This window comes from Nipponia nippon, unplaced genomic scaffold, assembly GCF_047370975.1.
Source record: "Nipponia nippon isolate SJK-2023a ecotype South Korea unplaced genomic scaffold, ASM4737097v1 scaffold_6, whole genome shotgun sequence".
In the NCBI taxonomy this organism is placed as follows: Eukaryota; Metazoa; Chordata; class Aves; order Pelecaniformes; family Threskiornithidae; genus Nipponia; species Nipponia nippon.
Genome location: NW_028262380.1, coordinates 82,776,631 through 82,801,508, shown reverse-complemented (window position 1 = coordinate 82,801,508; position 24,878 = coordinate 82,776,631). Strand labels below are relative to the sequence as shown.

At 45.5% G+C, this 24,878-nt stretch overlaps 1 protein-coding gene across 7 annotated transcripts in view; it reads left to right on the top strand.

Annotated features, from left to right (window-relative positions):
* Nucleotides 1–23,441, top strand: part of RASSF6 (Ras association domain family member 6) — a 31,916-nt gene extending 8,475 nt beyond the window's left edge. The window contains exons 1-11 of one of the 7 annotated variants that reach the window (XM_087735680.1): nucleotides 221–348; nucleotides 8,231–8,320; nucleotides 14,551–14,629; nucleotides 15,822–15,973; nucleotides 17,901–17,992; nucleotides 18,430–18,614; nucleotides 19,043–19,144; nucleotides 20,405–20,456; nucleotides 21,294–21,412; nucleotides 21,504–21,601; nucleotides 22,365–23,441. In XM_087735680.1, coding sequence (XP_087591806.1) covers nucleotides 8,250–8,320; nucleotides 14,551–14,629; nucleotides 15,822–15,973; nucleotides 17,901–17,992; nucleotides 18,430–18,614; nucleotides 19,043–19,144; nucleotides 20,405–20,456; nucleotides 21,294–21,412; nucleotides 21,504–21,601; nucleotides 22,365–22,440 — 1,026 coding nt within the window. In that variant the 5' untranslated portion in view covers nucleotides 221–348; nucleotides 8,231–8,249 and the 3' untranslated portion in view covers nucleotides 22,441–23,441. Of the gene's footprint in view, nucleotides 1–220; nucleotides 349–3,665; nucleotides 3,876–4,450; nucleotides 4,597–8,230; nucleotides 8,321–14,550; nucleotides 14,630–15,821; nucleotides 15,974–17,900; nucleotides 17,993–18,429; nucleotides 18,615–19,042; nucleotides 19,145–20,404; nucleotides 20,457–21,293; nucleotides 21,413–21,503; nucleotides 21,602–22,364 lie in introns of those variants that run through there. The other 6 variants (XM_087735682.1, XM_087735677.1, XM_087735678.1 and 3 more) reach the window with 6 other exon arrangements.
* The last annotated feature ends 1,437 nt before the right edge of the window (nucleotides 23,442–24,878 follow it).

The window sequence follows — 24,878 nt, the reverse complement described above, 5'->3', positions numbered from 1 at the left end:
TGTGGAGAGTACTGAACCGATATTGTTAAAAGCAGTAGAAAATAGGGGACAGTCCACATTATGACTCAACTGCTTTAAGAAAGAAGTAATTAAAGAAAAATCATTAGCATATTGGAAATGAGAGTCAGGTGCTACAGTCACATGACCCTCAACTGACCATTACAGAGGAGGGACCTGAGCATAAGAGGACCCTGTGTTGCAAAGAGGAAGAAAGCTGGAGGGGGAACTTGTGTAGGGAAGCAGGAGAGGGCTTGAAGGTGCCTTTCAAAAGGAGCAGACCATGGGTCTTGTGCCTTAAAGACAGAAGAACCTAGATCTAGAGTGACATACAGAAAGGAATCTCAGGAGGTGAGGTTTGATGGAAACCTTTGGGTTTGAGGAGTGTCTGAGTCTGGAAACCTTGAGTGTGGAGGAGTTAGGGTTTTTAAGTGCTGGGTGAGGTGGCTGGGTGTGGTGAGGTTGTGATTTTACTCCTGGTTGAGCTCTAATGGGTGTGAGAAGCTGTAGGATTGTAGCTCTTTTGGACAGGGCAGTTCCCTTTGGTTCTGCTCTTTGTAACATTTTGGTAGCTTCAGGGAACGCAAATCCTTGTATGGCTTTAGAAAGCTCTATAATATCCAATGGGTGACTTAATGGGTGTGTGTAACCAATGCCAAGCATGACTAATGGTGTTTCAGATGTTTAGGTAAGATTTGCCCCTCTACCAGTGGCTCACCAGGCCAAAGGCAGCAATACCTGGAAGCCGTTTTTCATGCAGGCAGAGGTTAGAACCTGGGAAGTTTCAGCTCTTCAAATGATGTCAAGACCCATAGCCTTCAGCAAACATCAGCTCTGCTTCTTTTGTTTTCCTTAAAAACTTGGGGCCCCCAAAGCTCACAAAATGGCATCTGTGAGGGATTATGGCCCCTGAGAGAGAACAGGGCATTGTAGTGGAGGGGTGCATTGCATATTTAGTGATTTGAGCTAATCATCAGTTTCCTAGTTTCTGTTTTCTGTGCTTAACAGTTCTGTCTGCACAACATGTCCTGGCACACAAGTACGGCTGTTGGCACTTCTGTGCGATGACAGAAAATAATCTTACTAAAGATTGGGAGGCCCTTTGTAGGGTAAATCCAGTTGTTTTAAATACCTGGATTTGTTGCTATTACCAATGCAGTCCTCGTGGTAGTGTTTGTAACATAAAGGAAAAAATTGATCGCTTGTTTTACGTCCGTTTCGGATCTTGTCAGGCGAGGCTCTGCCTTTGCATTGCTGTAGCTGGCTCAGGAAGTCCAAGAGGAATTTCCCATGCTTGGAGTTAATCATCTGAAGGTGTCCAGAAACAGCTGTTTGCAAATAATATGAGGGATTTTTCTTCTCACTATGAAGCAGAGAAGTCTGTTGTGAGCTCATGTATATCCTGTTGGGTTAATCAAAACACTTCCACTGAAGTCCAGGATGTGTGTATGATCTTGCCATGGCTAGCCTGCTTGTGATTGAGTGCTACAAAAATAGAACAGGGATCTCTCAGTTTTTTCTGTTTGAGATGTTCTTCCAGCTTTAGAAGTCTGTTTGTTAATTATTTGAGGCCAAGTTGTTAAACAGCTGAACTCCAACTTCCAATTATTTATTAACTTAAAATTATTTGAACATTAATTATGCAAGGAGTCAGAAATGTAACACAGCCTTTAAAGACTCCAGGATCGTCACCTTCCCTGCATGTTCTAACCAAATCATCGTTATCCTTTCATTTAAGGGGTGAAACAGTATAACCAAATCGTGACTTGCTCTTAGATTTCCAGGGCATATATGCTGTTTATTATGTAAAATGAAAAAATAAAACTCCCTGTGCATTGATTATTTACTATGGAAGGAATAGAAGCATTCTCTCTCTTGGAATTTGCAGTAAACTAATTTCTGCTGTGTGGCCCTGAAGACCTTCTTTTTTTTTTCCTTTTCCCTGATGTGATACCTGTTCCTACTCTGCGCTGACCAGTCTCCACGAGGTACTACTCAGGGAATTGTCTGTGACTGAAATGACACCAGAACGAGGGTGTTGGTCGTAGTTCCAGTGGGAGAGGGAAAATTGGAAAAAAAGCTGAGCCATGTTCACCAAGCCAGTGTGAAAATCAACAGACGTGGCTTAACTGGAAATGAAAACTATAGTCCTGAATTAAATTGGGGTTTTCTGGCTTGATTATGTTAAATAATTTAACTGAAATTAATATTAAAAAAAAAAACAAACCAGAACCCTAGAAGTTGTGAGCGAGTGAAGCTTGAGTTACACTGAAGGGTTAACATCACATTGCCCTGTTGTAAGCTCATAATGTGGCCTTCAGTTCTAAAAATACTCGGCTACCTCCTGGTACCGGACAGCTTTACAGCCCAAGTGTCCGCCAGGGTGGCATGCTTGTCAGAAACAGATAGATTTGACATTATCTTGGTTTGGAGACTTGAAGGTGCCAGGCTGTGCTTACTCTCCATTTTAGCCCTCTCATCCAAGAGTGTCAGGCAGAGTGCTCAAGTGTCCGAAGCTGTGACAGCAAAAATAAAACCTCTGGTTTTAAACAAGTTCGGAATCTATGTGGATTTGAAAGATCCACATTTGTTAAATGATTGCAGAAGAGATGGAGAAGCTTCAGCAGCTGAGCTTGGCGTGAAGCTCCAAGCCCACCAGAGCACGGAGCTTTTGTGCTGAGCAAAAACCTTGTATGTTGACTCCTGCCTGTGTTTTGAGAGACTTCTTAATGTTATATATACACCAATGAAATCTTTACTCTAAATATTTCTCAGGTGCAGAGGTAGATACTGCAGCATGAACTGTAGTCTCAAGTAACAAGTATGCTGTGTTGTGTGTCCAGCGATGAGCCTAGCTCTTGAGAGGGGTACACCAGAGGATAATGATGTGATCAGGAATCAAATAAGTACGGGTCTGTTCTGCCTCTCCTTAACGTAAAATTATCTAAAGCAGAAGTAGCTTGATAAAAATCGCGGTGCGGTAAAACGGGTGCGAAGGCAAATTCAGACACACTACTTCTGAGGGTCTGTGGCCCAATAATTTCCAGTTTTAGGCTGGATCCTGTGAATAAATTGTTTGCTATAAATGGACGGGAAAATAGTAGGAACTTGGAAGCTATGTGTTGGTTCAAATATTTTTTTTTTACAGCTTAAATGTCTGTTTAGACGATTGGCTGCTGAGCAATTAAGCTAATGCATTCTCGCTTACCGACACAACTCTTGCCCAATGAATAATATTCACGTAAGGCTATTGTACAGTGAAGCAAGCAATTGAATATACAGCCGTATGTGATGAAGTGATAGAGTTGTGTTGTCAGAGTTCTTGTCGTAATGGTATAAATTCATATATTTATACTTAGGTGTGATCTGATTGGATGTATTGGTTATTCCACTAACCAGTAAAGACTGGCATGTATCCGGAGAAGGAAAAATGTGCTTATCCTATGGATTAGAGAACACATGAGAGAAGAGGTTAAAGCATAGCAGTGCTTTCAGCACAGGATGTTTCGGTGTGCTCCCTGTCAGCAAATAATTGCCAAGAGTCAGCAGGTTGCCTCTCATTATGAAGTTAGTGATTAAAGTGTTAACTGGAGCCTCCCCATAGGTGTAACCGTGACTAAGGGAGCGCTCCTCTCAGCCACTTGGAGGAAGGAAAGCGGGTAGGTAAATATTCCCGACATGCACCAAGCTGCGGGGAGTGTCCTGGGTTTCCAGCACTCCCGGTTTGTTAAGCAAAATAGTAATTAACAGCTCTGTGGGTTCCGTGAAGTCACAGAGCTAGCCGTCAGCCAGTGCAATGCTGTCATGCCTTGTCCAGGGCTCAGAGAAAGGTATGTGAAACTCCTCCTCTGCTTCTCCTTCCCTGATCGTACGTACAGGTAAGTGAAATGTAAAGCCGGAGCTGTTCTGCTTGCTCTGTAACCTGCAGCGTCAGTAGAAAGCAAGGTCCTTCGCAGTCACCCAGAACTCGAGTCAAATTCCTTTCGGGTAATTAGGGTGCCGGAGGGAAGGAGAAATATTCGGTCAGAAATGCTCATCGAAGTTACTAAATCTCGAGGTGGCTTTGTGGGAGTCGGAGTTGTGATTAAAATGGGCAGATAATAGGTAGTGCTGCTGCTTAGCGTGGACGCGGGCATAAGCCGTCGCTGCCCTTGGTTCAATTGCCAGGGTCATTTGAAAGGTTGGATGGGTGACCTTGGCTGTTCGTTTTGGTGGGTGAAAGCTATTTTTCCTAAGTGACCTGAGTAGCAAGTAATTTCTCTTTGTAATAATGGATTGCTTAGTGTTGGAAAGAGATTCGGTGTAAGCCCTGCTCTCTCATCGTTTGGGTGAAGGGAGGGAGCTTGTCTATCTCTTGCGTTGTGACTCAGAAAGTTAAGGGGCCATTTTCACAGATGAGTACTGATTTGCTTTTGGTTTCATTAATCAAAGCCCATTCTGAACCTGCCGAAGCAGAGGGGTTCCACTGTGTCTTGTATTCAAGTAGTGCTGTTACTGCTCTGTACTGTAGCAGTTCATTTTGAAATAAAGTGTAAAGAAGTCTGCAAGATAAAGAAGAAAGCCCCCTTGTTTTCAGCGGGGAAAATGCAAGTGTTTGCAGTAAGTACTTCCTTTTGATTAGACATTTGCTTTGGTGGTAAGGACATCTAACTTATAAAAAAAGAAAACAAACCAAACAAATAATACCAACGAAAAGCCAACCTGAAGGCTCCTGTAACTGGAGCGTGTGACTAGGTGAAGACTAGTAAAATTATTCTGCTGATACCAAATTTCTTAGGTACGTGAATAAATCCTAAATTCGTTTTTATAGAAACAGATAATAGTAAAAAATTTTGCTAAGTACCAGACACTTCTGAGTTTAGAAAATGGCTTAGGTATATGTGCTATTGTGCTGACAGTGTGAAGGTCTTTGTGCTGTACAAAATATTAGGGGTCTATGTTGTCGATGGCTAAAATAGACAGCTGAGCCTCGTGGTCTCTACATGAGAAACTGAGAAGGTTCACCCCATCCTGACTTGCTGTGGGTTTGGAACAGCTTTGGGAAGCACTGGGTCAAAACATCTAGAAATCGTTGGGGCGGTTTGGGTTTTTGGTTTTTTGTCAACACTGGTAGGAGCTCTACGTGGCGACTGCAGAGCGAGCGGTGCACTATCTTAATATATGGATGTGCCAAAAAGCACTCCAGGCTGTTCCGTACGCATGAAAAGGCTGCTTTGCTGCTCCTGCGTGGCTCAGCTCTGGACGTTGAGTGTCCCTCTCCTTCCAGCCCTCCTCTACAGTTGCCTCCTTTCATCCTTGTGTCAAAATCTGCGTGGCCGTTGGCTCTTACCTTTGCTTAGTCATTACTCCCTGCCCTGTCCCTGTGCTCTCCCCTTAAGCAAATAACTTAAAAATCTTTCTACTTAATAAAATTAAATGAGTCCTCTCATCTGCCTCTCCACTAACAATTTGACTTTTTCTTGGAAAAAGTCTTGCAGGTAAGATATACATCTTAGAGAGAAGAGAAGTTTGCTGCCTCTGTGAGATTTGTCTTGTGCCCTGATGTGGCTGTCGATCCTCTGGCGGCTTTGGGATTGCGCCGCGCTCTTTTCCTTTTCCTAGGCTTCTCCAATAGTTGCAGTCTTCCTCTAGAGTTGCTCGTTTTATATCTGCCCCGCTTCTGATTTATTCCCGTCTTTCCCTTCTGTTTCTTTTCTTTGCTTCCAGGAGCAAGAAAGAAGGCACTTCACTTGTCCTGTTTGCTTCTCCGTAAGAGGTACAGGGAAGTGACGTGGAAAACAATAAAATACCTGCAGGTGATAGAAAATGTGACAGCTTTGTGGATTTATGGATTGCCAGTGTAAATATACTGTCATTGGTGGTGCCAGACAGTTCTGCTGGGGAAGTCGCTGCGTGCTCTCGGTCCACAGGTCTCGAGGTTAACTGAAAATAAGGGCGGCAGGCGTGTGTAGCCAAAATGCGCCTAGGGGAGGGGTACGTCAAGTGCTGTATCTCTAGGGTGAGCTGGCAGCGTGGAAATCTTTTGTACAAGGCTGATAAGCAGAACTGGGCACGTAACTGAGGAAAACGTTAACGAGCGTGTTTGGTGCCTCTGTGGCAGCTGTAGGAGAAAAGGCCCGTCTTTGTCCAGGCTCATCGGGCAGCGAGGGGGAGCAAAGCGGGAGGCACTGGTCAAGGACTGCTCCCATCGCCAGCCGCTCCTCTGCTTTGTTTCATTGTCAGCATTTTCATGGCATCCAGCTGATCTGAGATACGCCCAGGGTTTTTAAGGCAAATAAATTAGTAAGAGCCATTCACTGTGTAACAAAATAGGTCGTTCAGTGATGATCTTTCTTTGTGTGTAAAGATCATGTCTCTCCGTCTGTAGATATCAGCTTTTTTTTCATACGAATAATTGTAAGGTCAAATGCTATTGAAAAGAAGGCAGCCATGAGCAATGAAGCGGTGCTAGCGCTTGCTAGAGTTGCTGCTCGCATTTAGTAGCGGTGACTTGGCTATCTGCTCTTCTGAACATGTTGTTTCCCGGCAGATGGGAGGAAGCTGAAGCGTATATCCAGTTATTCAGGTGCCAATGTACTTAAACTTGCCTGCATGTTTTAAAATTGTTTTGAAATTACATTGGCAGAGGCAGTTGATTCGGTGAGAGGTGTTAGTAAATCACGTAAAAGCAGATTTCAAGGTGTGGCCGATGGTTGCTGAACTCATTTCAGAGGCAAACAACGCTATTATGCTGGCATACAGCAGTCTCTTCCTTACGGACAAACTCAAGTCTGTACAGAAGTCCCTGGGCTTATTTGGCTTTCTGGTGTGTTTTTGCCTGGATGGATGTCACCCGAAGGACAGTGGCTGTGTGGGATCCTTCCCGCTCTTCTCGCGGAGCTGCTGATTAAGCGCTGTTAGATATCCCCGTGCCCGCGTAAAGCTCATTTTGGTTGTGCAGTTTGGCTTTACAGGTTGTGAAAGAACCTGTAGGTTGAAGATCATGTGTTTTTATACTAAACTTCTTGTTTGTCCAGATAGATATTTTTTTTTTTTAGAAGTCATTCATCTCTGACTATGGAAACTTTATGTAAATTTGTCTAAAAAAAGCTCAGTCGTGTAGGATCATTTGCCAGAAGCTAGGCACTTACTCTTTAGCTAGCCATGATCTTTTCAAGCTTGAATTTATTTTCTAAATTGATTTTTCTGAGGGCTACTTGTCATTAGTACTATAGACAATAAACTACTTTTCAGATGTCTCTGACCAGGCTCTGTCCCACGCAGTCTGAAATCAGACTCGAGTAGATCTCCTGGCCTAAGGGAGGCACCAAGTGCTGTTAGGCGAACTGCGCTGTCAGCATGCCCAAGTAAGAGTAAGAAAAGGGGAATAACCCACTTCCAGTGCAGTCCTTGGAGACTTCACTGCTTTCTGTGGGATTCATTTTTTTCCACCCATCTGTGTGATGCCATTTCTTGGGCTGAGACTAAGGTTTTTTGCAGCACGGTATCGGTTGCTAATCTTGAGTCTGAGTCTCTTCAGTTACTTTCCTCAGTCTGCCTTTTCTTCTAGTACCTGAGGGGGAATAGAAGCAGCCAAGACTCCATAATTAAGCTTCTTGAAGAATGCATTGTTGGAGTCTCATGGGTCTGGCTTGTTGCCTACACCACGTGCTGGAATCACTACACAGTGATCTGTAAATTATATTGCTACATCGCTTTAATTATGGCCTTGTTCTCTCTTTAATATCTCAGCTTGCTTGCTTTGTGTGCTGCAGGACTCTGCCAATGATCAACACTTCTCCTGTTCTTGTCTAGTTTTATGAACTGGTTAAGGGTGGCTTGCTGAGTCACTTGATTTTTGGTGACCCTGGGCAATGCTCTATCCATGAATAACAAATGAATCCTAACCAGTGAATGGCTTGCAGTCTCAGTCTACTAACAAGCGAAGCATACTCATGGAGTTGTAGAGTAGTCCTAAAACTACTTGAGAAAGTCCCGGTACATGCAGTACTCGGGGATTTAAGGCGCTCTGATATACTTGGTGGGAATGGCTTATGGTTTTTTTTACTAGGAGGGGGAAATATTTGGGTGTTAGGGCTAAGGACAAACTAGTCAAAATAGGGTATAGTTAGTCCTTAGCTTGAGTGTCCTAGCCTGTTTCACTGGGCAAACTAAGGCTTTGTTGCGGGGTTTACCATTTAGTCTGTCTTTGTGGTGTTAGTGGATATAATGATTTTTTTAACCTTTTGTTTAGATTCATTTCTTCTGAATAAATGAAGAAAGTGACTATGAAAGCACAGCATCTACCTTCTGTTTCCATCAATGAGGAGAAGTTCATAACCAGGTAAATAATAAAAAAAAAATTCATGACTTGGCTGCTTTCTTTCAAGTTAGTTTGTATTTATTCATTAACAGGGGATCCTGTAGAGAGCTGAGCCTGCAGCAGCAGCAATTCCTTCAACTTGCGTTCTGTAAAGTGTCAACAGAACCAAGTGGCCCTTCATATGGATTTCAAAGAACAGAGTATTAAAGTTCCGGTCTGTGGATTTGGTTCTTGAGGTAGAACAGCGCTTTTGGAGGAGGCTGAAATAAAACTTGAAATTAGAGAAGACCACCTTCTTACCTTGAAAATCTATTGGAATTGAGCGTGAGTTCCAGTGTTTTAACTCAAGCTCTACTTGTTTGAGGCATGCGGTTTGGTCTGTAGTCCCAGATGGTCTTTCTGCAAAGAAACCCTGCCTGTTGGGCTGCCACCTCTATTTTGTGGCGAGTCAAAGTGGTTCTTTAACCTACTTGTAAAAAGCTGGGAATTGCACTCGAACTGTATTTTGTGGGATGCTTTTCCACAGTTAAATCTGGCTGGTAGGAGTTTTTTCCTAACGCTGCCGTAAACTCTGAGCCTCCTGGTCTATCACTCCTCCCCTGTTTAGGGGATTGATTTTTCCCTTGTTGACCAGAGCACAGGAGCTGGAAGAGGGGGCTCTTTTCTCACTTCATTTCCATCCTTCTTGATGTTCCTGTGGGAAGAAGCTAACTGTAAACGTACCCAGGGATGGGGCCTGCGATAGAATTCCTCCTGCTGCAATAGGTATCTGCATCTGAATCCTGTTACTGTTATATGTGGCATGAGCAATGCTATTGATTTCTTCCTCTTTAAGGGAGGGTGTCAGAGCTTTGCTGAAAGCACAAGAGCAATAAATACATCCCTCTCTTTCAGGGTTGTTCCTTTTATACTGCTCCTAATTTGGTACATAGTGCTTTTGTGTTTGAGGTAATTAATCTGCGTGAACTTCCATATAGTTGGCATAAAAAAGCATTTGGAAATGTACTAGATAAACTAGATGAACCAATGTCTCCGGGTTTTTATTCCCCTATATATGTGGCTGTTCAAGTGGTGGAATGTGGATCATGCCCAAGACCTTTCTGCATTACAGTCGTGATATAAAGTACTGTTCAAGTTCCTTTGCCTTGTTAAAAAGCAAACATTTCAAGCGTCACTAACGTATTCCGTATGCGCTCAAGCTTGCTTCCAGTGCAATTTCCAAACTGCCGTCCTCCATCTATGCCTTGAATCTGCTGTTGCATTGCTCCTCTTTGAGTTGCATCGTGCAGATCTTGCTGACGTGGCAAGCCTGCAGCTGGGGAACTGCACAACGGCTGGATCAAAAGGCTGACCACAGCATGTGGGATTACCTGGCTGGCTGAGCTATTGTGTCTTTAAGCATAACTGCCATAAATACCTGTGGATAACTGTGTAGGGCTTGGAGGAGAAGAAGACACAGGTGAGCTGTCCTGGGTTAGTTAGGAGTGAACACAACCTGGCCTCTGTTGTGGCTTACCACCAGGCCGCTTGACCTTACAGCTCCCTTGTATTCTGCCTTCATTACTGAAGCAAGTAGTGAATCGGCAGTAAAGGTGATGGGGTTTGGGTTTGCCTCTTTAAGTTGTTCTACCAGTTACTTAGCTTTGGCTTCCACCAATGGCTGCCTTTGGCTGTTGTCGCAAAGCCGTGCTGTGAGGAACAGTCTTGAAACATAACAGAGCCGCTGACTATCTGGCAGCCTAACTTTGGAGAGGTGACCACCTGCCTCTTGGTTAGGGCGGTCTTTGGGCCTTCATAGCCAAGATTTGTTAAAATCAGACTTGTTCTGGAACTGGTAGGCTGGTGTGTTGGTCCTTTCTGGGGCGAAAAGAAGCAAGATTCTCTTTACTGATGTCTCTCCGCTACACAAGGACAAACAACTCGGTGAGAGCTGCTGTTAAATCTCTCCCTCGAGGCTTTTCTAATGGCTTGTGTGGTTCGCCACCGTTGGTTGCACTAATGCCAAACTGAAACCTGAAAGATGTATTTGTGCAAACTCCTGTGGAAGTTAATGGGAAGTTTTTTTTCTAGACAAGGCAAGAAACGAAGTGACAATCTGCAGAACTTGCTCTGCGAAACGGCATCTGCCTCAGATGACCCTTATCGCATCACTTAGTGCTTTTAGCCTATGATGTATTTGCTGTTGCAGCTGACATGGAACAATAGATGGGCCTCGGTGTGAACCAAGTCCTTATGTATTCCTAATCTGTCTTCAGGGAACTGATCTTCCCAACTTCCTACCTGGAAAAAGCTTGCAAAATAACAGCTGTCAATAAAATGACTGCCAAAGGTATTAGACTGCCAAGTATAAAGAGACTTCGGTTTTAAGCACCTCGCAAGCAGGATCAGCAGGTCTATCGCAACATCCGACAAACAAAACTACCTATCTCGGGCTTGCGTCTTCATCTCGCATTGCATCTGGATTTTGCCTGTGTATGAGGCCGAGACGTGCTTCATCTTGCTTACCTTTAGCCAGCATGATCAAAATTTCACTTGTATCTGATAGATATTTATTAAAGGTTTCCCTTTTAGTGGAATGACCTGAATAGAATCCCGTGTAGCTCATGAGACACAAAGAACCTGTAATGTGCTATTCCAGCACAATGAAAGAAAGGCTTTAGGCACCAGTATTACTGGGATTTAAGATCCACGTGAGTTGAAGTAAATGTTGAAAATGCTGTTTTGGAGCCCACCGCTTTGCTGACAAAGCCACTTAAAAATATTTTGGGGGGAGTTGCAGTAAGTTAAGTAGTAAATCATTTACATCTCGAGTGTTAGAAGGGAGGGCAGTTAATCTTGTTGAATTTAGTGGTGCAGCCTTTGCCCTAATGTTACCTGCTGAGTCAAAACCCTGTTTATCTTTTCCCTTCTTAGCACAGGAAAAGGCTTGCCAAGCAACAGGACGCTGCCAAGTTCAGTTTATGAAGCGGAGCGAGGGAGGGATAGGCTATGCCAGGGGGAAACTTTAAGCTTTTGCATGCTGTGTGCCCCTGTGCCCCAAACACAGTGCGCACACCTTACCTGGCCTCCCTGCTTGCCCAGCTCCTCTTTCCAGTGTGTCGGCAGCCAAGCCTGGGGGAAGGCCGCGTTCCTGCTGACCGGCCTCCATGTCAGGCTCTCGGGCAGCAGTGTCCCTCGGTCCCACGTGGGCACTCCACTTCGATGCAGTGTCAGGTGTCTGCCCGCCTCACCCCGAAGGAAGAACAGGGTGCCGCAGGTGACTGTCCCACGTAGAGACTCATATCACGATATAGTTCTGCCTAGTGTTATTGAGAGAGACGGTGTTGTCCGGGTGCTTTGGATATGTATAAATGTAAGAGGTGACTGAGAAATACAGTCCTGCGGAAGGCACCTGCTTTGAGCTCTCAGACTGTAAAGAGGGGAGGCTGAAGGTGGAAGAAGAGCGTGCGTTTCGTAAGCCGTAGAAGAGGGTGTATGATGCTGGAGTAGGACTATCGCAGTCCCGTGAGGGGATACTTCTGTTGTCTCGTTGGTACACTTAAAATCATACATAGCAGCTCCCAGCCAGAATGTTTTGTATTTCTTTGAGTAATCCGTCTTCCCCCTATTCTCTTGGACTGATTTCTTGGAATTTCTTAATATCTTAAGTGACATCCCCTGAGCAACACTGACTTTTTTTACTCCTTAAGTTTACAGAGTCAACTGTGCAGCCATTTAAACAGTCAGTTGGAGTAAATTGAGTCACAATCTAATCACAGGGATGCTATGAGATAATATTCATTTCACCCCTGAAAATTTCCTTCTGAGCTGCTTTGCAATGATGGACAAGCTGATCCCGTTCCTAGGGGAGAGATGGCTCTGAGGTTTGTCATCTCTGATAAGGGTGCTGCTGTCACCGTGATAATGTTCTCGTGTTCTGGGACGTGGGTGTGTTGCGACTGTTACAGGAAAACAACTGTTAAAAACTTGGCTGAAACTATTCATGCCAGCGTTCCCGATGGCACCAGGCTGTACTGCAACATATTTCTCTAAATGTATCTCCCACAGGAGGTGGTGTGTAGTACTTTGCGTAGGGTCTTGGTCCGTATAGTCCTGCACCTCTGATGGTTTTTCTTTGATGTTCTTGGTGGATTCTGACTGTTGAAATATGAGAATGCAATTTCTACTGAGCATCATTCCCAAGTGTGATGTATTCTTTCAGTAACAGTGCTAGAAGTCAATTCTTGGGTTTGGATTTGGGGTGGGGTTTTTGGTTTGTGTGTTGGTGTTTTTTTTTACTTGAAATTGATATAGGAGTTACAGTAGTACTTCTGATTGTATATGGGTCTTCAATCGTTTCAGAAGGTCTCTGTGGAACTTACTTGAGAAGAGTTTGCAAATGCTGTCTGCTTTGCCTGTGGTTCAGCTGTTATAAAATCTCATACTAGACAAAAACATGGAAATAATAGACTCTATTTGGAAACAAACTTGGTGTTTTCACTCCCCACTGGAAGGCAGTAAGTTAAACCGTCTTGATCATTAGTCATCGCTGTTGGTGCTTAAAGATCGTCCGTGAGGAAGAATACATATGCTTCCATGCAGTTGTTTCCCATGCAGAATTATCTCTGCTGGTGGCAATTGTTTTCTTACATTACAATCTAAATAATATTTCTTGTTTAATTTGTGTGGGGAAGAGTGTTTCAGTCTTGATGGCCCTGAAATACGTATCACTTAACTCTGTCTTTTTTTGGTCCTCCTTAGCCTGAGATGCAACTTGCTTTTTGTCTTCACGGCTCATGGCACTTATCAGTCCCCCTGCTCTTCTTTGGACTCAACTTGATGCGTATCCCTCTTCACAAGTAGTGCTAAGAGGGCAGAGTACTCTGACCAAACTTGGCATTGAGCTGTAATTCAAGCAGCCGTGCTCTGAAGAGGATACTCCCGTGTGTTTCTCCGTGTGCGGTGGTTACTTCTTACACAACAGCATGGCCCTGCGGACTGGGGATCAGCCGCTGCTTAGCAGTAACCAGAAGGTGCTTTTCTACAGCGCCGGTGCCAAAGCAATCATCCCCCAGCCTGTGTTTGTGCAACGTGGCATTTATTGCTTCTTACCCGTTTACGAGGACCGTACGGGCACGTCAGTGATGCGGGCTGTCGGCAGCGCGGCTGCTGTTGGCTGAGGAGGGAGCGGCGTTTGCACCGGCTGTCGGGGGAGCTGGCGTTGCCCTGCGCTGTGACCTTAACCCACGCGGGATGCTGCAGGAGTGCTGTCTGCGCACCCACGGGCTGCTCAGGATTTCGGGATGTTGAGTAGCGCGGTCTCTGCTGAAATGTCCCAGGAAGTTTGGCAGTCCCGTAGTTAAAGTGCAGTAGCAAAAGTTGGTTTCTTCCAGGCTAAGTTGCCGAAGGGAGGAGGTGGTGGCTGTGGCTTAGAAGCTGGGATGGGAGTCAGCTTTAATTGCCTTATTTTGAAATGCCATCAAATTTGAAACGTTTTCTGAAACCTCTTCTCTTGCAGCATTGCGAGTTTATCAAGGATGGAGAAAGGCATAGTTGTCTCCAGTGGGGGTTCTTAAAAAATTAAGTGTTAAAAATCATTAGCACCAGTGTGCCTCACGTTGCCTTCCTGCCTCAACAGAGTGTTTTCAAAGCAGAATGCTATGCTGCTTTTTTATGATGTCATGAATTCGTTTGAAATCTGAGGTTTATAATCCTTGCTGGTTGGGAGAGGTTCTCTTCATCTCCATCCTTTCTCCTCTGAGCAGAGACTTAGTACAAAGCTGTTATGTTTCAAGCAGAAGGGAAGTTAAATGTTTTGTCCAGGCATACTATATATAATTTGGAATAGGGAGAGAATCTGAAAAAATAAAATAACCCAATGGAAACCATCGTGCAGGGAGAAGAAATTGTCACCTAGCTAAAACCATCTGCAGCGTTGGTGCATGGGAGCGTTGTTCCCGCTTGCTTCCCCTCATGACTGTAACAGAAGTCCGAAGTACAAGTTATTCCGGGGCAGTGTTGTTAACGTCACAGCAGCCTGTGACTAAGTAATTTCCTCTGTGAATCAGGTCTTTAAAGAAGCAACTTGTAAGCAACCCAGTACCCTGACACAATTTTACTCTCGGCAATTGGTGTATTAATGATTAACAAACCTGTACAAGGATGCAGTGGGCAACACAGATAGAGGGTGTTACCCTGCCGCTTAGCACCTGGATTTTACGGTGATAGAGATGTTTAAAAACTATTCTTTTCATTGTGATCTTCTATTTTAGAGAGCAGCTCAGTTCTCTTCTGAAGACTTATAACTCTTACTATTCTGATCAAGAAAATCTGCAACTGTCCCATAATCAGGTAAGTAAAAATAGTACAAAACCCACAAGGTAATAGTAGGAAAAGTGCTAATAGGCGCTGAAGTTGAACGCGGCTAGACTGAACAGTGTAGGATACCTGTACTGTGTGAATATATTAGAGGGAATATATCACTGAAATAAAAAGGCCACGCTAAGTGCTAGAGTCAAATGCTGTGAGGAGAGGAGAGCAGGAATGGCTGTCTTGAGACTAGTGGGAGTTTTGGATTTTTAACAGCGCGATCTCCTTGCCGTCCCGTTCCTGGGCATATCACAGGAAAGAATTGTTTGTGTTGATCTCTCAAGTCCTTGATTGGTAGCTGGGAGGGAGTAGCACTTGCAAGTGTTTGTGGGGTGCAGTTACCCTCCGCCCCTTCTGCTTGAACCCCCGGTGTGTAACGGCAGGATCGCTGTCGCTCAGGTCAGGGAGGGAGTACCCCTCTCTCCTCAGATGTCAGCCTTTAGTACAGAGAAAACGCTGGTAAGCGTAGCTCCGGGAATGCATCCTCTGCGGAGACCAGAGGGCCTGTGGAGCTGAAGGACGGATGGAAGCATGAATTGTCTTTTGTAGCACAGAGTCCCTGGTTTAGAGGTCTGAACTGCTTTCTCCTTCCTAAGCTGTGTTTCTGTGGTTTTGCTGGTACCAAGATGCAGAAGGACATTAGAGCGATGCTGGGCAAAACTGGTATGAAAAAGGGTAGTCCTCACTTCTCTGTCCCAGCTCATTCAGCAGTGACAGGGTTCTATGTCAGCAAGACCGGGGCCCGACAAGGTGTTCCGGAGTGATGCAGTGCCCTGCGTTACCAAGGACAATTTCATTAACTGCTCCTTCCTCCTTCACCAGCAGTCACTCTTCCCCTTTGCCTCCTTCCTAGCGCCCTGGTTTCAGAGGAGCTAGTCATCCAAGCAGAACAAATAGGATTTGACTTGTAATTGTAGGGAATTATGGTCATACTGGCTGGAAAACCTCCTGGTCAAAGTCAGACCAATGCTGGCATGAGATGAGGTCAGCTGCAGCTTTAGCTACCTCTTTGGGAGATGCCATAAGGATGGAGATTACACAGCCTCTCTAGGTGACCCGTTCTAGGGTTGTGTTGACCTCGGCGATTTCATCATCTTCCTGTTACTTTGAGGGGAAATCAATTATTATTACTCGATTATGATGCAGCACTCCTTATTCCTTTTTTTTTCTCCAGCAGGAAGGAAGCAAACCATTTATTGAAGGAATCTTGTCAATATTTTGGGGAGTCCGACATCCTATCCGATTAAAAATTCAGGATGAGAAGCAGATACCTTCTTTTGTAACCCTGAAGTCAACAGAGAACGTGGGTTTGTTCCCTGGTAAAAGGTAACGTATTGACTTCCACAATAAGGAGGCAGGCTGGTATTTCAAGAGAGCTCCCGTAGGTGGCTTCAGTGGATAACGCTGGTTGCGTATCCCGGATTCCCCAAAGGCTGCGGCGGTCGCGGTGCTCTGCAACTGCTGTGGTCTTTCAACAGCTTCTGCTGGGCACAGAGATGCTTCTTTTTAGCACCTTTATTGCATCTTGGCCTGGCTTTCAGTGTAAGAAGAGTTGAGAAGGTGGAGGAGGCTGCTCTGGTCTATGCTGGCTATTGCCCTGCAAGTACTAGGAATGCCATGTATATAAAAATTTACCAAAAAACACCCCCCCACATCTGTATGTGTACACCTGATAATGTTGGTGGGCCCTGAAAGACCTCATGTCGGCACACATTGTACAGCGTGAAGGGAGAATGTGGTAGGTTAGTGCCAAGTGATTGTCCATCGCAGGCTACCTTCCCGGGTACTTGAGGTGTGACACCATTGCTTCTCAGGGCCAAGTTCAAGCCAGGGAATGAATACTGGCTTTGTCCGTGCAAAATCCGGTGTTAAAAGGCCTTACCTCCGAGTGCATTGTGCTGATCTGACTCGTGCTAGATTTGCCGTGTATTTAAAAACTGACATAGGGTCTTAGAGTATTTCTCCTTTCTATTGTGAACACCAGTTCCCAAGCCTTGGCTGGTGAATTTTGATTTGTACCTGACGAGCTGAAGCGAGTAATGTGTAATGTGGAGGCTGAGCCAATGTTTACCCTGAATGAGTCCCTGATGAATTCTGTATTTCAGAGCTTATTTTCGTAATTATCCGTTGTCTCAGATGGCGCGTGGTACAGGTTTGAATCCTGGGTTTAATTGTACCATCGTTGCAGCTGTGGAGTTCCAGTGAAGTCGGGGACAGTCTTCCTCCATTTCTTGCTGTTGCAATGAAGGGGTGTAACCTGGCAGGAGTAGCCAGCGAAGAGCTTGAGGCTGAGGCAGATCTGGTTCTCTGTGTTGACCTTGACCAGATCTACTGGTACGGGCTGCGTGTGGGCTGTGGGATAGGGTCCAGTCTGGCAGTTCAAGTGATGCGTTGCCTTTTATTTCTGAAAAAATTATGACTTGTGCAGATCTGAATCTTTAAGTGAATATTAATTCACGATCGCAGCCATGTGAAGCTGCCCTGACACGCTTTAAGGTATGCAGAGCAGCTTGACTCTTTGATCTTAAATGAACTTTTTAAATGCACGGAACAGAACCGAGGTCGTTGTTTGGCATGTTTGTTGGAGTTTGTTGAATATTGTTTTGAATATACATAGAGGAAATGAATTTTTAGTATTTACCTACAAATTGGTTTATTCTCAGTCAGAGTGGTAACTGGCCAAGACTTTCTGCTAGAGAGTTTATGCAATAAATTATGGAAATATTGGCATAAAGCAAATTGGGCTTTAAAGCGGGCTGGATTGAGTTCCCTGCTGTCGTACAGAACGGGTTTGGATAGCACGAGGGGCTAATTTGATCTGTCATCTCCCTGTCTGAATAACAGAGACGTTGTCTCCTGTGACTACTTAAACCACAGTACGTGTGTGCTTTCTGTATGCCTGCCTGCTGTCCTACCTGTGATTCATCCAGGGCATTGCAATAAGATGGATGAAGAATTACTGCCAATTATTTAAGCGTGATTATTTAAGCGCCATCGTGATGGATGTTCAATAGGCTCTAAGTAGGATTGTGTTACATTTGGGATCCCTAGTTGTACCGCGTTTTACTAACTGATTCTGTTTTGATATAAACTGAAATTACCGGCTTCATATACCACACTGACGTCTGTAGTTTATGTTCTATGAAGTTTTCAACAGGGATAGCTCTGTCTTATGTGAAGCCTGGCTAAGGATAAATGGAAATCGCTGAGTTAATGAGGAGAAAAACAACTATAAATTTGTTTGGTATTTCAGGGGAATGAGACGCTGGGGAGAATTTGATGATCTCCATCATATTAGCGGGGAGACATTGAAATCTACTGAAGAAAAGCCAAACCTTGAGAAAAGTTAGTGTCGCTGCTCTTACGTTTGCTAAAAATGCTTGGTTCTGTAACTGTGCAAAAGTCATTTAACACATTAGGCCTTCCCCACCAGTAAAGGAAGATCACTTTCTATCTCTGTTTAACATTGATTAGATGCTGGTGAAATACTGACATATGAGTGGTTACCATGGCTGTGCGGTAACTTCTCAAACGGCTGGCGCTGACGGGCTGGGCTTTCACCAAAGAAATCATTCCCAAGAAGTGAACAAAATAGTGAATTGTGGCCACTGCAGACAGCCTATTGCTCTGCGTAGCATGCCTATGTAGTGCTTCCCCCCCGCCCCCCCCGCCAAAAAAAAAAATAAAATCATCCCTCCACCAAGAACCTTCTTCCCGTGGGGGTGCTGGCAAGGAGGGCAGAGCAGCTGTGCAACATGCTGATGCGCTTTAATTTTGTCCAGGTTATTCATGTTACGAAAGCCTCGCTCTGAAGTCCAAGTGCGAGCAGGAACATGATTGCGCTACCCTGCCCAGGGCCGTCAGCGAAGCTGCGGCTGTGCGGAAGAGGACCAAGCTCCCCATGATAGCCAGGACAGAAGTAGAAACTCACAGGTTTTCAATTAATGGCCACTTCTATAACTACGAGGTAAGAATGTTGATGCTTGTCTTTGATGACCTGAGGTTGGTACTGGGACAGATAAAAATGTCCAGCAAGCTTCTGGCCCTCCCCTGCAGCCCCTTAGCCACGAGGAGCTCTCCCCAGTGGCCCCCTGCGTGGCCAGGCTGGTGTCACTGGGCCTTGGGCTCAGCCCCCGGGGTCAGTTTTCGGGGCCTGCTCCAGAAGGTGGGTTTCCAGTGTGCGTGGCCGCTGCACGGTGGGAGCCCGCAGCAGCCCTGCGTACCGGGGGTGCTCTCCTGAGGACATGCCTGCCCTTGGCTTTACGGCCCCAGGGGCAGCGTGCCTGACAGCCTGCTTTCCCCCAGAGCTGTGCTGCTTTATACCCTTGTGAGTCCCAGCCACCGAGTACAGCGCTTCTCACACGCATGCCCTTTTGCACCTGTTTTTGTTCCTAGACATCAGTTTTTACTCCGGCTTTTGGATCAGAAACCAAAATCAGAATAAACAGCCAGATGAGGACCAGACAAGTAATAGAACAATTGCTTCGGAAGTTTAAGGTAACGCTGCGTGCTTGCAGAAGCAAGTGCAGCCGTGTTGTGGAAACGTTAACTCAAGTGTGTCACGCCGGTGCTGCGGGAAAGGCAGGAATTAACTGGGAGGCGATAGTGCGTAGACCAGAGCACAGTTAAAAACCACACGGGCCACTTCTAAGGAATGGGTTGGTTTTATTTTACAAATATTCCACGGCTATTTGAGGCTAGAAAAGGTATATGGGGGGGATAGTGTGCAGTGAAGGAAGAGCTGCAGAACCGCTGCCCTCTAAACTGAGGCGCAGAAGGGGTGAACTGCTGCGCTTGCAGCGTTTCCCAGCACGGAGAAAGGGTGTTGGTTAACGCGCGTGGCCCTGCTCCCCTCTGGTGACGGGCACCGGTAACTGTGTCTTGCTTAAAACGAAAGGGAGTTCTTTTCTAGCCCGAGCGCCTGGGGTACGCGTTCCGTTGATCCAGGCCCGTAGGAAGCTCCAGAAAGTCAAAGTTAAAACTAGTGCTCAAGATCAGTGCCATACTGTCTGAAATTACCTTTTCTTTTTTCCTTGGAGTGTCCTTGGTACCATCTTCCATTACCATGATTGTACCCAGTCAGAAATACATTTACCATTGGTGCTGTATATTTCTCCGATATCTTTATTCTCCGTAGCTTCTTACTGTACAATTATTGATAACTCTTCATTTAACTTGTCCAGAGACTTTGCTATTGCAGAATGAGTTCATACAGTTGGTAAGACTTGGTACTGTAATACTAAAAGGAGAGGTTGGTGTTGATGAATAATATAAGGAATGGGATTACAGAGCAGATGAAGTTAGAGAGACTAAGCTGAAAAATGGCTGTTCAAAAGGACTGCTGTTTGCTGAGTGTGCTGGTGCAGGGCAGCGGATAGGAAGAGATAACAGCGTTTTACCCTAATGGTAATGCTCCTGGCAAATACATGAGTCGCCTGAAAGGGCAGTTGTGTGAAATAGTTGAGGATGCTCCAAGGAAACAAGACTCAAGTCTGGTGTTGTCTAAGAGGGTACGTCACTGATGTGGGCAGTACGGTAACGTCATGAGGCAGCAGGGCACAGGGACACGGAACCTGGCCGCATAGCTTTCTGTCTTAGCCAAATCCAGTATCGCTTAACTTTTCCACAGGCAGGATCCCAGTCTCAGACTTCGATTTAAATACCTGAGTTGAGAAGCACAGAGAACACCTGCTGGCAGTGAAATGCTAGCAAGTGTATCAGTCAGTCTGAATAGACTTTTTTGTTTGTGTTTAACAGATAGAAAACAGCCCACATGAGTTTGCACTTTACATTATCCATGCGTCCGGAGGTAAGTGTGGCCCGCTTAACGTGGAGCGACAGGATCCGTCACAGGCATCTGTCCTTGCTCCGACAGCATGCGCTCGGTGTGGCGTTTTGGCTTTTCTGGAGACCCCGTAGAGACACGTGGTCCTCTGATGGAGAGGAGCCCCTGAGTAATGGTGTTGCGGGTGCTTTGTGTGCTGCCAGGATGGCTGGCTCAGCTGAGCAGGCCTTTGTTTTGCCCTGTATTTAAAGGCCGCGTTTACGATGCTCTTCTGCTCTGAGTCGTGTTCTGCGCAGCCACGCTGCAGTTGTGGGATGCCAGGCTCCCGCTGGTGGTGTTACGGGATATTTCAATTGACGGTTTTGGATGGTAGTCCTGGATCGCAGGTGCCTAGTTTAAGTACTCATTTTTGCATATAAAAGGTTTGCTTCTGCAACACGGCCTGCTCTGCTCCTTCAGGAAAAAGGAAAATTTATCTTTATTAAAAGGAATACCTGAAAGAACGGGGGAGAGAATTGATGGGTGTATATATTAAATGTCAAAATACGAAGTTGAAATGATGTTTGAAAAGGATGAAGGTTTTGTTTTAGAGAGTCATGGTCAAGCTGATGGGCCTGGGATCAGTCTCTTGGAGGCTTCCTTGGCTACTTGAACTGCAGCTCCTTTGTGTTGCATCTACCAATTCGTTTCAAAATGTGTCGTGTGAGTTAGCTGCCACATCCTCCTGCAAATTAGGTATCTAATAATTGCCCATCAGTCCAATATAGGATCTTTGTCAAGAAAAAAGGCTACTGATGGCACGAGGTATCTAGAGGCACTGTTTTGTGTTCTGTGTATCACGACATTTCTTGTAAATCCCAGAAAAGAAGCAGCTGAGGAGCGGGGACGTTCCCTTACTGCACAGGCTCTTGCAGGGGCCCTCGGAGAAGGTTGCCAAGTTCTTTCTCATGGACAGAGATGTGGAAGAGATCAGCAGTGATGTACGTGTATCGTCAGTTCTAATCGTTCACAGTGTTTTTCCCAGTTAGCATCCTCGCTAATGGGCATTTCTTGTTGTCGTCCGTTTGATAGGTTGCTCAGTATATACAATTTCATCTTCCCTTTTTGGAGTCAATTCTGCACAGAATAAATGAAGAGGAAGAACAGGAGATTCAACAGACCGTTGCAAGGTAAATAGAAGTAAAATGAGTGGGGTCACTTTGAGTCCGGGAGAATATGTACGGTTATGGATTGGCTCAAGAGGTGAATGTGTTGATGTAGCAGAGAACGCTGTGCCGTGACTGCCTAAGTGAAACTTGGTGGGATCTGTAATCCTTCCGATAGCCTCCGCACCCAGGTGAGCTGTTCCTGGTGAAGATTCCAGAATAAATACTGACTACGTACACGTGGGGGGATCTTTCTGGGAAACGCGTACCCTCAGGGTCACTCCTGTTTACTTTGTCCGCTGTGTGTTAGACTGGTTCCTCAGTCTCTACTTGCTGCTGTGGGTTTCCATGGGAAGTATAAATGCGGTACATAGCGCGGGACTATTGAGGTAGCATAGCGTTGATGCTAGATTAGTGCCAAATTCCTCACGTCCCTTCAAAACGTCACTTCTGGTAAATGGCACGAGTTCTTCTGACAGTAACTCAAAATGCACAACAGGTACGAGTTAGAAACACGCTATTTCTGAACACGTATGCGAGTCCTGAGGTCTAAAGCAATGAGAGTCTGTACCAGCTGTGGATCTCTGGTAGCAAATGGCCATCTGATAATCGCTTTGAATCGCAGTGGCCAGGAAATGGACAGAAAAAAATAAACACCAATTGCCATTTTCCATCAAAAAAGCTTTCATTACCACATTTTTCAGCCGTTCAACGAGCACGTTACAATTTGGGTTCCATTTTCGCAGGATTCTGTTACTTAAACGCTTTGTCTCTCTCTTCATCTCAGGTACCTAAAAGAGAAGAGTATGATACGCCAGCACCTTCGTAGTCGAACTGCTAAAAAAACAGAGACTACTGTCTGATGTGAAGGGCCTATTGCGAACGCCCACGCGCCGCCTTGGCCGAAGGCGGTCGGTGTCCGCTTGGCTGTGCCGTGGCTGAAGAGCGCTTAAAGCACGGGGCTGCTCCAAGTGCTGGGGTTTCTCCTGATCATTTTGCAACCGAAACTGAACCCGTTCCTCTACTGCTCTGGAATACAAGCGGGGGAACCCCCTGAGAAGATGCACTTGACCCCCAAAAGACAAATGCTGAGTCTAGCTTGAAACCTAAGATTGGGGAAAAAAATCCTGTGAGAAGCGCAAGGCTTTAAAAACTACTAACTTAGGAACTGTTACCAAAAGTCTAGCGTGTAAGAAAAATATTGCGATAACCAATGTGCTAATTGTGCAGAGAATATGAAGTATATGGTTTTCCTTCTACTAGAGAAATGTTGTATTACATGAGGAGGAAGCTTTTTAATCGAGATAAGTGGCAAAAGGTATTTATGTGTCGAAGATAGCAGTTAGGCTTTTCGCTTAAATAAAAAAAAAAACAACTGCGAGAGAGACCTGAAATCCCCCTGCCTTCAGATTGGTAGATGCCTAACTGGGTTAAGCTTTGAGCTACAGTTAGAAAAATACACATGGAAACCCTCGCACCGAACAGCTGCTCAGCTCTGAAACGTCAGAGGAGCTACTCTGGAGTCTCTCTTGCACTGCAGAGTAAGAGCTCCCACCAAATGTTGTTGCATCTGCTTGGCTGGTCCCGGTAGGCACCTCGGTGTTGGCCGTTGTTGCCACAAATGGTTCTGCGTTACTTCCAGTGGTTTGTACTTGAAGCTGGAAATGAGAAGTGGTCAGTGAGAGCTGGAATCACAGCCACGATGGGGTCGGGTTGGCCTCCTCCCACGGGTATGGTTTTTGGACGGTCTGGCCCCAGCGCAGCGCACAGTGGCCAGCTATCGGGTCCTCTCTGGTTGAGTCACGCTGAATATTGGAGCTCAAATTGTAGAGACCTAAATAAAATCCTGTTTGTGCACAATTAATTGCTCTCCTGTATTAGTTTGTGTTTGTTACAGGGTGTCTGTGTTTTGCCTCAGCTGCCTTTGGCTTAGGCAGATAACAAGGTGGAGACTGTGAGAGGGAGGGAGTTGGTCTGCAGAAAATGTTGCCAAGAAATCATGTGGAATAAATCAAATGTGAAAAACTTTGCGGGGCCTGAGCTGATGTTACTTAGATGGTAACTGAAAAATGAGCAGTCAGTGTGTGAACTGAAGCTATTGTGTTTGGGGCGAGGGGTTTATTTTAATGTACAATCTATTATAATCCTGCCCAGGAAAAGGATTATGGGCAAGGAAGCACAGAGGGGAGAAATAAAAATACTGCAGCGGTCAAGATGCGTGGTATGAAGTAACAGTTGCCTTAGAGGTGTGAATGTGAGCGCCTCGAAGCGAGAGGAGGACGCGCACAAGCGTCGCTGAAGTTCCCCAGGGCCCGTTCAAGGACGTGTTAGCTACGTCGCAGGAGGTAGGAAACTCGCCCTAAAACATCTCGGGTGTACGTGCGAGGTCAAGTGAGGTTTTGGTGAAGCCTGAAGTAGACCACCGTCAAGTTCTTAGCGGAACCCGTCAGAAGCTGGCAGTTCCAGCCCTGTCCCGGCTGGTGGTGTTGGTTCCTCGAGCCAGGTATGTTTGGAGCACCAGCTGGCTCTGTGGAAGCGCTACGGAGATGGTGCTGGCGTCGGAACAGGAACAGACCTTCCCTGGCTGCATTCTGGGCTTTGCTGTGCTTAAATTACTTAAAGGAACAAACCAGAGCCCATTTGCAAAGCGATATTCAATAGTTGCAATTCATGAGCAGAGAGATCGGCTAGCCTGTGCGAAGCAGAGAACAGGAGGGCTGCAGAGACCTCTGCCTGCGCTGCTGCGCCTGTTCCTCATTTAGGCAGAAATAAGTATTTAAGTTTTTGTATGCAGAACAGGCTGTTTCTGTCACATATTCCGTCTAGTAAATGCTTGAGTAGTTGAAAATATTGGAATATGAGATGTAATTCCTTGGTCTGAGATGGAAAGAGAAGCGAATGCATGGACCACGGGGGAAAGAGAGAGCGTTTTCAAGCACGGTCTCCAGTCCTCTGTCTATGTACACCATTTTACTGGAGCCATTTTGGCCCCCCTCTGGTGTTCAATACTTGAATCCTTTTTATTTCACTTGGCCTCCTGAACTGGGACCGAAAGATGCTGGGAAAAACCATTGGAACGCAGCCAGGTTCCCTTGAGCCTGCTGGGATTTCAGGGCTACAAGTGAAACGAAGCCGCGGCTTTGCTGCGGCGTTAGTGCTTCGTGGCTACTGCGCTTGTTTAAGTGAATCGTTTCTGACCAATGCAGACAAGGATGGGGAGGAATTTATTCCGTAGCATTACTGGCTCTTCAAGGTAACACAGCAGTGAGAACCAGAGGTGACAGGGGAAATGATTGCTTTG